Source organism: Gymnoscopelus braueri, assembly GCF_963280865.1.
Source record: "Gymnoscopelus braueri genome assembly, chromosome: 5".
Classification (NCBI taxonomy): domain Eukaryota; kingdom Metazoa; phylum Chordata; class Actinopteri; order Myctophiformes; family Myctophidae; genus Gymnoscopelus; species Gymnoscopelus braueri.
This window is the reverse complement of record NC_137606.1, coordinates 36,123,966-36,137,367: the sequence shown is the minus strand read 5'-3', so window position 1 is coordinate 36,137,367 and position 13,402 is coordinate 36,123,966. Positions and strand designations below refer to the sequence as shown.

General features: G+C 41.5%; 1 protein-coding gene across 1 annotated transcript in view; it reads right to left on the bottom strand.

The window, feature by feature from the left end:
* The window catches only part of pou2af1 (POU class 2 homeobox associating factor 1), a gene marked incomplete at its 5' end in the record, with an annotated part of 23,949 nt that extends 17,253 nt beyond the window's left edge, over nucleotides 1–6,696 (bottom strand). The window contains 3 exons of the mRNA XM_080429196.1: nucleotides 37–94; nucleotides 468–584; nucleotides 6,676–6,696. Of these exons, the coding sequence (XP_080285322.1) occupies nucleotides 37–94; nucleotides 468–584; nucleotides 6,676–6,696 (196 nt within the window). The remainder of the gene's footprint in view (nucleotides 1–36; nucleotides 95–467; nucleotides 585–6,675) is intronic.
* Nucleotides 6,697–13,402: the final 6,706 nt, after the last annotated feature.

Genomic DNA, 13,402 nt, shown 5'->3' with positions numbered 1-13,402 from the left:
AGTAGGTGAACTATACGCACATAGGTGGTCACCCACCTGTGACCTCTGCATGAAGCTGCACAGAGGTGGGACGCTGCACCACTGCTAAATGAAGCTGCACAGAGGTCACAGGTGGATGAAGGTGCACAGAGGTCAGAGGTGCCATAACTGTTCTCACAACTGACGTTCAGGTTTCCAGCTTGGAAGTAAAACAACGGAACTCAGGTCGCTGAGTTCCCGAGCTCTGCAAACATAAGGTTTCCAAGCTGTCTTGTTCACTGTTGGTTTCTTCCTATACCACTGGCGCTGACTAGCTGGCAGCATAACTGATAAAGAATATGTGCGTTTGCTCAGGCAAACCAGCCAATCAAATGCTACAGTGTCATCCTGACTGGGTATCTTCATTACACCTGGGGGCTGGGCACACAAGTCAAAGCAACACATACTGTGCAGTTTAACCAGAGGACAAGGTGACAGCAAGCTCTCACAGGGAACATCACTGCACCTGCAACACCACAGAGACCGGCGATCACCAGCTGGTGTTGATCAGCTTTAGCCGCATGCACATAGGTCACAGGTGGGTGATGCTGCACCACAGGATGAAGCTGTAGAGAGGTCACAAGTGGATGAAGGTGCACAGAGGTCAGAAGTGGACAACACGGACGTACATCAGGAATGCCTTTTTTGTAGCCACAGGCAGGCTAAAATTAACCACTTGTTGGAGAAGCACAGGATACTGAAGGAAGAGGGAGATTTACGAGAATTTCTTGAAAGATGATGACAGATGTGAAGGTCAAGTACTACACTGGACTTCTGTTTCACGTTCCATGTCTGTGCTGATGCAGCTGCTTCCCACCTACCACAGACCTACAAAATCTGTTGCGCCTGAGGCTGATTCTGCTATCATATTTAGAGACTTTTTGACAAAAAATGTTATGTTTTTTACATAAGTCATAGATGACTGGCCACATGAAGTCTGAGATCCACATGGGAGCCACACCATTATTAGACACTGTCTTGTTTTCTCTGTCTGTTCTCTCTGGCTGTGTCCGAAATCACTAGCCATTTTGTAGTCTGAATGTATACTAGTGATTAATATGATACCCTATATTGGACTCATCTTGTCCCACAATGCATCATGAAAAGTAGGGTGCAGCCGATGGTCCCCTCCCTCAGGCTATTGGGTACTACACTACCTTCTGTTGGTACTTGTGTTGGTAGGCGCGCACCACAAGTATTTCTCACCTAAAATGTTTTCAGATATTTTCAACAATTAATTTTCAAAACTTAAAAGTATATTAGGCTACCCCATTTCCAGGCGTATAGCAAGCATATCATTTTGAATCATATTAAATTATGAGGCTCTTACTCCAGTGTGCTATCAATGCCCCAAGACAGAATCGAGCGAAGGTGTCAGGTGTCTAAAAGAACAGATCTACAAGCTAACAACGTGTCACGGTGCAACGTGTTGTTAGCTTGTAGATCTATTATTTTTGTTATGTGATGTCCTGTATACATTAGGCCGCACTGACGTAGCTCGTGCAGTGCAGCACTACATTCTACCATGTTACATATTTCCAGTAATATTAGACAAAACCAATGTACTGAATATCCAGGCCTGGAAAACTGTTTTTCTTATTTCAAAATATTTCCAGGAATTTCATGACGTGGGAAACCTACTTGTCCAAGTACCGCTCCACTCTGGGATACACAGGGACTTTCCACAGGGAACTCGGTGACAGGTAGGGTATATCCCAACCGTCGCTTAGCTGCATCCTGCGATTCCTGCCTACTGTGATCAGGCTATTCTACATATCTTGACAGCTACTGTCAATAACTTTTCCATTTATCCACAAAAAACTGATCTCAAGGTTCTTGTCAAATCATTGAAAACTGTTCGGCAAGACAGTTATTAATAATGTCCACTGGTGGAAGCTTGTCAGCATGGGAAATTATCTTAAGTTTAAGCTGTCACTGTCAATAAAGGGAAAAACACACACACACACACACACACACACACAAACACACAAACACACAAACACACTCTCTCTCTCTCTCTTTCTTTCTCTCTCTCTCCCATGCACGCACGCACGCGCACACCCGGACCGGTTTCCTTTTTGGCCAGGAACTACTGCACCGGTTTCCTGTTTGGCCAGGAACTACCGCGCGAATAACAAAAAGGAATCTCACGCTGTTTTTAAGGATTATAGGATTTGAAGATGGAAAAACAACAGCAAAAGAAAACACAGCTCACGGTAACTAAAGCTCCACTGGCTAAGAGAAACGATCCGCAGATAGTATAAAACAATTAAAAGAACGCTTTTTGAAACGCTTGCGTCTTCCGGTGAAAGCAAATGGAATTCTGGGTAATGCAGGACAACGCTATATCATGCAGTGACGGTAGTGACCAGCAGAGGTTGCTAAAAATCGTTATTTGTGGACCTGCATTGTATTACTTTAAATCAGGAACTGGCCATCCAGCAGGAGAATGGCTTATTCAGGCCATCCTTATCAAGTAATAATTTGTTCTACCCGGGATTCAAACCCTGTGCCGGTCTCCCACGCGGGAGACAAAAAGTCTACCTCTCAAGTAAGGGAGGTACTGCCCTTTGAGCTTCAGGCAGTACCACCTGTCAACCAGTAGGTGCCCTACCTGACCACAGGGTCTAATGTCTCAATAGAAGAGCAGGGAGATCACCCCCAACCACCGCTGTTGTTGTGTTAGTTATATTGTATTAACAGACTGTACCATACAGATAGGTCAAAATGATGTTTTATTCAGTAAAAAAGTACCTTGATACGGCTTTAAGTGACATACGGCCACTGCTTAAATCAAAATAAAATGTTCTTTTGATCAGAGCTGGGTGAAGAATCAGAACACTCTGAGGTGTGCAGTGCACTGATGTAGACAGATGGATCACAGCCAATAAGGAAAACTCAGCGTACGGGAACATGTCTGTCAACACAGCCAACACCTCTGATAAAGGCCTTCTAAAGAAGCCAGGCAGTCAGCCAACGGCCTGCTGGTAAGAAGGGGCTGTAAACAGGGGTGGGGTGCTAATCGCTGCTAGTGATTTATATCAGCATTTTACAAGACCAGTGACAGCCAGCATGCTCTTAGGGTATACTATAAGCCATAGTTTTAACACATTCATAATTCATTCAGAAGTATTTTTTACGAAGATCTGTTCAACCAAGTCAAGGCCCTGAAAGACCTCAGGGGTTGCGAAATCAGCTACAAAGTACAAAGAATTTCTATGACTCATAAAATAGCATGCTTCATTTCACGAAGTCTTCATAGCATTATTCATATTTTTTATTACGATTTATATCATGAATAATAATGTTTAAAGCACCTTTCAAAACAGTTAAAACAGAACAGTGCAAAAGAGTGACATAAAAGTAAAATGTTAGCCAGTCTATAGTTTCACATTTGAATGTTTTTGTATCCAGTATCTGACCAACAACATTGTAAAATTGTCTAAATGAATTGTGCTTGATGATTGTGGCGTCAAACTAACAGTCTGTGTGTGTGTGTGTGTGTGTGTGTGTGTGTGTGTGTGTGTGTGTGTGTGTGTGTGTGTGTGTGTGTGTGTGTGTGTGTGTGTGTGTGTGTGTGTGTGTGTGTGTGAGATGTATAGTTTCAACAGAGGAATGTTAACTACTGTATTTAATATTATATATACTGTGTGTGTGTGTGTGTGTGTGTGTGTGTGTGTGTGTGTGTGTGTGTGTGTGTGTGTGTGTGTGTGTGCGCGCGTGCGTGCGTGCGTGCGTGCGTGCGTGCGTGCGTGCGTGCGTGCGTGCGTGCGTGCGTATTGAGTTGTGTATTGAGTTACAAAACACAAACATCTCTAATGTCTCTTGTTCTTTCATAACCCACTCCCACAATCACACAATCACGCACGCACGCACGCACGCACGCACGCACGCACGCACGCACGCACGCACGCACGCACGCACGCACGCACGCACGCACGCACGCACGCACACACACACACACACACACACACACACACACACACACACACACACACACACACACACACACACACACACACACACACACAGCACAGCACAGACATTGACACAGACCTAAGCATTGCAAAAGAGGAAGCTCCACAGCTGTCTGTTGCAGTGGTGGGGCCTGGTACCATTTTGCATATCAAGATTCAATGCTAAATTATGCCTTCCCTTCCTCTTTCCAAAAGACTAATGAAACAGCTCCACAGTATTTTCACTGTAGCCAATAGGTCCCAATAAACAAAAGAAAGTATAACTTCTCCTTCAAAGTTGAATTATTTAAAAATAATGTGAACAAATATATGTGAACTAAGGACATTCATTTATTTCTAGTAAAAGTCTGTCTTCTCTTTGGTCTATTCGACTGCCACTGCATTATTGATCCCTGTATTATTACAGTATATTCATACACAGAACAACACGCATCTAGAGTCTGCCTTCACTAAAATTCATCCCAAATCCAGTGTCAATTTACAGTAACTCCTAGAGTATAACATTGGACCATTAGGGGTGTAAAAGATTCACTTTCAGAATAAAATTGACACACAGGATTTTACAGCTGCACCAAACTTCAACCCATTAAAAAATCTGATGACTTTCACTCCACATTTTGTATATTATTAAGTAATGAGTGACACAGACGTACAGTATGAGTTATTCCCTCCGACACCCACAGTCTGATATGAACAATGAAATGAGCAACACTACACAGTGGGAGGCAGTGAAGGATGACTCACTGTTTTATATTCACCACGCAGGCCACCGTTATGTGCCAGGAAATAACAGATCTACAATCTCACAGTGCAACGCATTGTGAGCTTGTAGATTGGCTATCGGCATGCAGCACCAATGTATCACCAATCATACAATGAAGTATAAATTACACAATGAGCTTCATAAAACAGACACAAGGCACCAGCTAATCCCCTAATGTGGATGTATTATAAGTTATAACCTTCATCTTTCTTTGTAGTGGTGGATCTGATACCACATTCTATCCTGTTCCATCACAGATTAGAATATATTCTATTCTATTCTATTTAATTATACTATATGAAATTCCGTTCAGCTCAGTTATATCCAATTCTGATTCAATCTATTCTATTCTGTTGTAATTTCTTCTATTCTCAGAGCATCTGGTATTTGCCAAAAAGAAAAGAAAATTACATTCATACATAGATATGACAAACAGGAAACCGTTTTCATTTTCATTCGAGAATTATTAAAGAGTTTGAATTTCACTTGACTCAGAGGACAATAACAACAAGGATTTGGACAACGTAAAAAATATAAACTTGTATACAAAATATAAAATAAACTTGTATATAAAAAAAGAAAAATCATTATTTAAACGAGACAACAAAGTTCAGGTTCAGTGTACTTACATTTGTCCCAGTGCATACTGTGCACCTTCTCTCACACACAGGTCTTCTTTGGTATTGGGTGATGCTATGGTGATCTGGATTCTGAACTTATAGTTTGAGTCAAATGAAATCAGAGTGGCAGGTGGACTGATGCTTTTTAACCTCTCAAAGTCACCAAACCTCCAGTGATGTCACCGCTTGAACCTAACCACAAAACTCCCTCACCATGTTTCCAAAAACGCCACTACACATGCACGCACGCGCACCCCCCCCCCCCCCCCCCCCCACACACACACACACACACACACACACACACACACACACACACACACACACACACACACACACACACACACACACACACAGTCCTACCTGTATGTACATATATATATATATCCCACCATGCTACTCGAAGCACCACCATGGAAGTAAATCTCACCATGGTTTGACATAACACTTTAATCAGTGGTTTATACTAGTATACACACACAAACACACACGCATGGTTCAACTCAGAATCAGAACAGAGAATCTAAATCTGTTTCAACACCTGTGTTCACTTGTGCCACCCCCCCCCCCCCCTCACCTCACAACCCTCGGCTTTCTCCACTGTAATGAGTAAATGTGTTTAAATTATCTTTAAAAGCATGGTGGCTGGGTCAGTCCAAAACAACAGGAAGACTGAGTGTATCTGACTCCAGTCAGTGGTTTCACTTCATCATCTGTCATCTGTCTCTTCAAAAAAGTATCTCTTCCAACAGTAAAAAGTCTTCATTTGTATGTATATCAAGTTTAAAAACACAGGCAACCCGTTGTAACCAGCCTGTTGAGGTATTGTAATCGGTCCTGTGTGTGTGTCTATTGGTTTGTTAACAAAATATAATTAGAGAATGGATGGGCAGATTTTAATTAACCTTGTGGGAATATAGCCACAAGTAGGCTATATTGAAGATTCACTTTGGGGTTAAAAAGATCAAAGCCTGAATGTCAAGGTCAAAAGTATATGATCTGTCATATCTCAGGAATGGAGAGACAAGAATTGTTGGTACAACAGGATTTGCCCCTACTGGTGTGGGTGTTTTTTTTCTTTCTTTTTTGAGTGAAGCGAAATATAGAGAATGTATTGCTGCCAGAGTAGTCCTCGGGTGTAGAGCATATGGCTGTGAGCACAGGAGACATTACATTACATTACATTACAGTCATTTAGCAGTAATTCATTTAGCAGACGCTTTTATCCAAAGCGACTTACAATAAGTAAGAGACATTTAAAGGTGAAAGGTCAACATGATTCAAGAGGCCGTGCACTCACAGGGCTCCTCAGAGATGCCATGCTTAATAGATTTAATTCTAATAAATATTGGGCCAATTAGCAGAGTCAGCATTCATTAAAAACGGTCCAGTTCCAGGTTGGACAAATAACCTAAGCTCATAAGTTTATTGGCTCCCTGGTTACATTTGGACTATGTCAGATTCTACATGTTTTGCACATGAATTAGCTCATGATCCTGTAGAAATTAAGTGAAATAATGCAGAGTTTAGTTCTTAAATGATGTATCCTTATGACAATTTGACCATATTATGCATCTAGGGCTGCAATTAAAGATTATTTTCATAATGATTTATGTAGATTTTTTAAATTAATCGTTAAACAATGCAATTAATTTAAACCATAAACTGATGGTGAAATAAAAATAAATTACAATATTATGTTTAAAATAATTGATTATTCACTTAATTTCTTCCCACTTAATCTGCAGTATTTACTGTATAAACAAATGCACTTTGTAAAACTAAGTCTAGGTGCTTTATTTGCACGTGTAGGTGGTGTAAAACCTAATCTATGTACTGTATTACAACAAGCCAATTCCATAATGCCTTTATGGGGAATAAACCAGATTCCCTTTATGACTATAGATGTCTTGAAACCAAGATTGGAAGAGTAATTCTGAGCAGCCCTCATAACACATTTCACTTCAAACAAACAAATCAGAGAACACAAATGTAAGTGATGTAACTCGATGCATATTGCACAGTACTTTACTACATAATAAAACGTATGTACAAACCCTGTACTGTACTGTCTGTACATCCTCAGTGCCAGGCCACAGCCACGGCACCAAATTAGCATTGAGAACACAGCTGCAGAAATCTGGAGTCTAAATTCGGGGTCTCTTCATCCGGCACCGAGACAGAAACTTCCCTCTGCTGTCTTTCAGTGGTTTAAGAGGGAAGCACCTGCATCTACTTAGAGGTTGACTGGCCACCAACGCACAGCAACACCCCAGCATCTTAATCTCCACACAGACTCCTCTCAACTTGTATGGTTATGCAGCTTCAGAACATCTGTGCATGTCAATCAATTGATTAGTGTAAAGTAATGTTTATGCTGGTATTTCAACTATTCAATAAGTCCTTGTTGTATAGCAGAGAGAACAGCTGAACAGTGAGGATAAGGATGTGCATTACTTACTGTGTGGTGTTGTCCATTGTTATGCTGAGAGCCGCCATAAGTAATAGTCCAGACAATATGGAGCTGTATGTTTTCATGCAGAACCGTTTGAAGTTCTCTTCTGTTCACTGTGTGACTGTACTAGCTAGACGTCTGCTGCGAGAGTTTGAATGTGTGCAGTGACCGATGCAAAGCATATGGCCTCATGTAGACAGCTGATGCAAAAACGCTTTCAAACGATTTTAATGTGGAAGCTGGAGATGAGATGCGGTGTCATGAGATATTCACTGGAGCATACGAGGCTAACATCAGTGTGTTTTAACCACTTCACTTACACTATAATTAATACTTAATTGACTGGGGTTCACTACACAACAAAGTATTTAGGTAACGTAGGGCTGTCTACCTTTTTTCCCTCTACATCAAATCTCTTCACCAAAAACTGCCCATCTACAAGCAGCATGTAGATCTGCTATATTATCGCTGAAGGTTCGCCAATTCTCACCTAATGTTTGCCTATTATGTTTGCCTATTATGCCCAAAATATGGTCTATGCAGTTAATGAAGAGACAGAGCCATTGTTCAGGCTTAACTGGCTTGTCTGTTTCCACCTCTGGGGCAGGCTTTTCACTGGAGATCATATCTGTGTGTGGGCTTTCACTAGCATTTAAGGATAGAGCCCCTTATCTCTCTCCTCCACACAGATCGTCCAGCTGCCTTTGTAGAGTAGTCCACACCTTCAAAAAAACACCTTCTGAAAAAAAAAGAAAAAAAGAAAAATTATATATATTTTTAAAAGACATACATGGGGTAAGTAGATGTGAATAGAGGGTGTGGCATCAGAAACAGAAGGCACCAGAAGGCAGTAGAAACAATGACCATTTTGCCACAGCTTGCAGTGATTTCTCTGAACTATAACTTTCCATCAAACCAAGACCTAACTGCAAAAAAGAGTAAAAACGCCAACATGTTTTCTACCTGGCCTATGCCCTGATGAATACCGGCTAGGTAGAAACATATGGGCATTTTTACTTGCCCTTTTTGCAGTTTGGTCTTTTTCCCAAAGTCTTCTAGTGCACCACTGATCTTTGATGCCCTATTGTGCTCACTTGAGCACCAAACTGAATTCTATGCTGCAAAATAAGGCCTCTTTATAAAAGGCCTGATTGGCCGTTTGATCACCAGAAGCACTGCCTTCAGCAGAGCCAGTGCCATCTTTGCTAGATAAAGTCTTATTTTGATCAGCCCTTGTGTGTGTACCATAGTCATGTAAAATCCCGTATGACAACAAAAACACTTTCTCCCAGTGTGGTGATACGTCCACATGCAGCACTGACTGTACATTGATAATGTACATGCACATGTAGCACTATCACCGCAACCGCATTCTCATGCCATTCCATGCTGAACGGTCATGCAGTACGTGACCCGTGCTAAAAGCGACACTGACAACATGGCAGTGCATGGTACAATCCATCACACTTGAACCCTATTCTGTGTCCCTTATACGTACCTCACATCCTTCAAGCTGTGACCTGAGCTGACCGTGACTCTGACCTCTCCGTGGACATGATACGGTGGTGAGTGTGTGGCTGTGCATGCGTGTGTTCGTGCATGCGTGTGAGAGAGTGAAGAGTAAGGTTTAAGCTACACCTGTTAAGTCGTAAAACGTAATTAAGGAATGCGATGGAGTAGTTAGAGGAGAGGGGCCGCCAGGGTAAGCGTGTGTGTGTGTGTGTGTGTGTGTGTGTGTGTGTGTGTGTGTGTGTGTGTGTGTGTGTGTGTGTGTGTGTGTGTGTGTGTGTGTGTGTGTGTGTGTGTGTGTGTGTGTGTGTGTGTGTGTGTGTGTGTGTGTGTGTGTGTGTGTGTGCGTGTGTGCGTGTGTGTGTGTGTGCGCGTGTGCCAGCCTGTGTGTACATGCCAGGTCTTGGAGGGTCTGCAGCTAGTTTGGACCTGCAGAACAAACACTACGGCTCCAGGGCCAATGATTCCAATCTCACCTTTCACTTACTGGCTGTCTCACTCTCTCTCTCTGTCTGTCTCTCTCTTTATCTCTCTTTCTCCATCTCTCCTGCTCCATTTTGTCCTCCTTCACTCTTTTCCTTCAAAACCACCCTAAAAGAGCACCTACAGATATCTGCAATTTGTAACTTGCCCCTGTAAAAAGTCTAAGCTGTCAAACCTCAACTCCTACAATTCCAAGTGCTTGTCAGGGTGGAGGGTCCCCTGTTCAAATATTATCATTTTGGGGGGTCGCGGCTTGAGAAGGTTGAGAACCACTGCCTTACACGACACGTGTGCACACACGCACATGCAAACACACACACACACACACACACACACACACACACACACACACACACACACACACACTTGCTATATACAATGAATAGAGAAAATACAACTTGCCACATCCCCACCAAAATAGTCGACCTACTGTACAAGCTCACTTAAGGCCTTGCAACTGCAATGCATTGTGAGCTTATCTGCCATTTTTGGCGCATGTTCAAAATAGGTATGCTAGTGTTCAAATGGTTAACGTGCAGGGTGATTTAAAGTCATGAAACGTCAATCTGTCCAGTTAGAGTTCAGTTTAAAGGGATTATTTGAATGTTCATATTGGCAGATAATGTGAAAGATTGGAAATTCCCTTCCTTCATCCGAAGCCTTTCTGCAGATTAATGTTTACTCATGCTGACGTCAAATCTACAAATCATTTCTGGATCAAGGTTGTTTTGTTTTGACCAAGGTTCTATTGTCACATGTTTACAGCTGTTGCAACATTGCAGGCAATCAAATCTGTCTGCTTACAGCTTCTTCAACATTGTGGATAAAGGAATATACAGTACAATGTATAATATGATAAAATACAAACATGCGTTCAGAATAACTTTAAATAGCAAATATTTAAATATAAATAGCATACATCAACAATGACATACAAATAACATACCCTGTATATCCATTTATAGCTATGTAGTAAAGCACAAGTGTGTGCGTGTGTGCGTGTGTGTGTGTGTGTGTGTGTGTGTGTGTGTGTGTGTGTGTGTGTGTGTGTGTGTGTGTGTGTGTGTGTGTGTGTGTGTGTGTGTGTGTGTGTGTGTGTGTGTGTGTGTGTGTGTGTGTGCGTGTGCATGTGCGTGTGTGTGCTACAACTATAACTATAGTTACTTACTTACTATTTTAACAAAACACATAAGTCGTGCAAGTGTGAAGACATACTGTCATTCAGAATGACAATCTTATTCAGGAACTTATGACACTTCCTCATTTTGTAGCTGAACTTTAGCATTGATAACAGTGCCAGGTGCGTTCATTACAGTTCATCTTAGTTCAAGTCTCTCCTTGTTGGTTATAGGTGAGTGGGGCAGACAGACAGACAGACAGACAGACAGACAGACAGACAGACAGACAGACAGACAGACAGACAGACAGACAGACAGACAGACAGACAGACAGACAGACAGACAGACAGACAGACAGACAGACAGACAGACAGACAGACAGACAGACAGACAGACAGACAGACAGACAGACAGACAGACGAACTCTTCCTAGTTCATACTGTATGAAACCAATGCTGGCCCTTCATGCAACCCACAGTAGGAGGCCTACCAGAACCAGCACCAGTATCACAATAAAGGCAAAGAATGCAGGGAAACTCTTTTAAATAGAAAATTGCCACACTGTGATAACTCAGTGCTAAAGTCAATGTTTAACAGGCCACCCAGGATGCAGCATAGTTCAGAGATGATGAGCTAATCAGAAATGGATCAGGATACGTCCAGTTGGAACCAGTTCCCATGCACAACATGCTCATCATGACCTGCAGGCGATTTCGACTGATTTAAGTCGAATTAAATAGATAGATAGATCTTCATTGATCCCGCGAGAGGAATTCAGTTGCCAGAGGCAGCACAGCAGTTAAGTTACAGATACAGAGTTAGAAAATGTACTGTAAGATACAGCAGATCCAGGAATAACATCACAAAATCAATATTGAAGCAACAGTATACAGTAGTATATCATGAACATAATGATATCAGTATAGTAAAACAGTATGTCTGTTAGTAAATGGGTGGGGAGGTCTGGGAATACAGATATCGATTTAGATTCATATTAAACAGACTGTCTACTCACAGTTTGAGCTTTAATTTGACTCAGTGCAACAAAAACATATTGTTTAACAGGAGATCTAGATGCCATCATCAGAAGGCACTTTTCTTTTCATTCTTTTGTTAACAGTTAGAGAAAAAGAAAACCCAGGTTTGAACATTTTGGATTAAAATCAAAGAAACCAGAAAGTAATACTAATACGAGTTAAGAATAAGCATAAGCCAACAAATGGCATCAAAGAAAGCAGATCATTGTGGCTTCACTTAGGATTCCGGCTGAGTGAAAGTATGCGCATGCTACAGTATACTGAAACTCTTAATGGGTATTCTACTCCCTCACGGCTGAAGCAAGTGGGGGCATGCACAGTTTCAGTGTGTGAGCATTGAGCAATGAGCATCAGCGTAAAAACCATGAATTAATACACATACGCTGTGCCCTGCAGTACAGTATGTATCATTTGAGTCAACAATGATTCATGGGCCGTGTTAGCAATGAAAGTGGTTTAAAGCTATAATCCACACGTTCTAACATTGTGGTTTGGATTAATAGCACGTTGTTAAATTTGACTTAATGCCAGGGCAGCTCAAGCTGTCGGTCAGTGCAGTGGTGTAAAGTAACTAAGTACTTGTACTCAAGTACTGTACTTAAGTACAATTTTGAGGCATTTTTTTCTTTACTGGAGTATTTCCAATTTTCAGTACTTTTACTTACTCCACTAATTATTGGAAAACTTTAGTTACTAGTTACTTTGTAGATATAAATTATTACATTATAAAACATATACATTAACCACTTCAGCGCTGTTTTATACCTAGGCTATTTGAAAATAGCCGATCTACAAGCTCACAACGCGTCGCATCTTGTAGATCTGCTATTTTCAAACATTTAGTACTTTTACTTAAGTACTTTTTGATACCAATACTTTTGTACTTTTACTCAAGTCAATTTTGAATTCCTGACTTTTACTTGTAACAGAGTACTTCTACATTGCAGTATCGATACTTTTACTTAAGTAAAACATTTGAGTACTTTTTCCACCACTGGGTCAGTGTATCCTGTACAGGGACTGTCTAATCACCACACACTGGTAACATAGAGGGTGATTGTAATGGGACTGTGCTGTCAGGGGCCCTCATACAGGTACCAGGAGTTATGGATCTTATTGATTAGATGTTATCATCAACACGGTCAGCATTTTGGTAATCACAGACAGTTACTGGAACATGGATCAATATAATGCTAAATGCGTGCACTGATGGGATATGAACCAAACAATCAAGGGGAAGAGAAGAAGAGAGGATCAAGATGGACAGGAGGAGGAGATGGGGGAGAGAGGGTGGAAAGCGCGACTCCCTCTTCCATTGGTGTGTCACCCAGGTGGCGCCAAACCCTAACCTTTAACTTCACAAAAACTAAGCCTAAACCTAATCTTAACCCTAACATCACAAACACAGTAAACACTATGCCTATA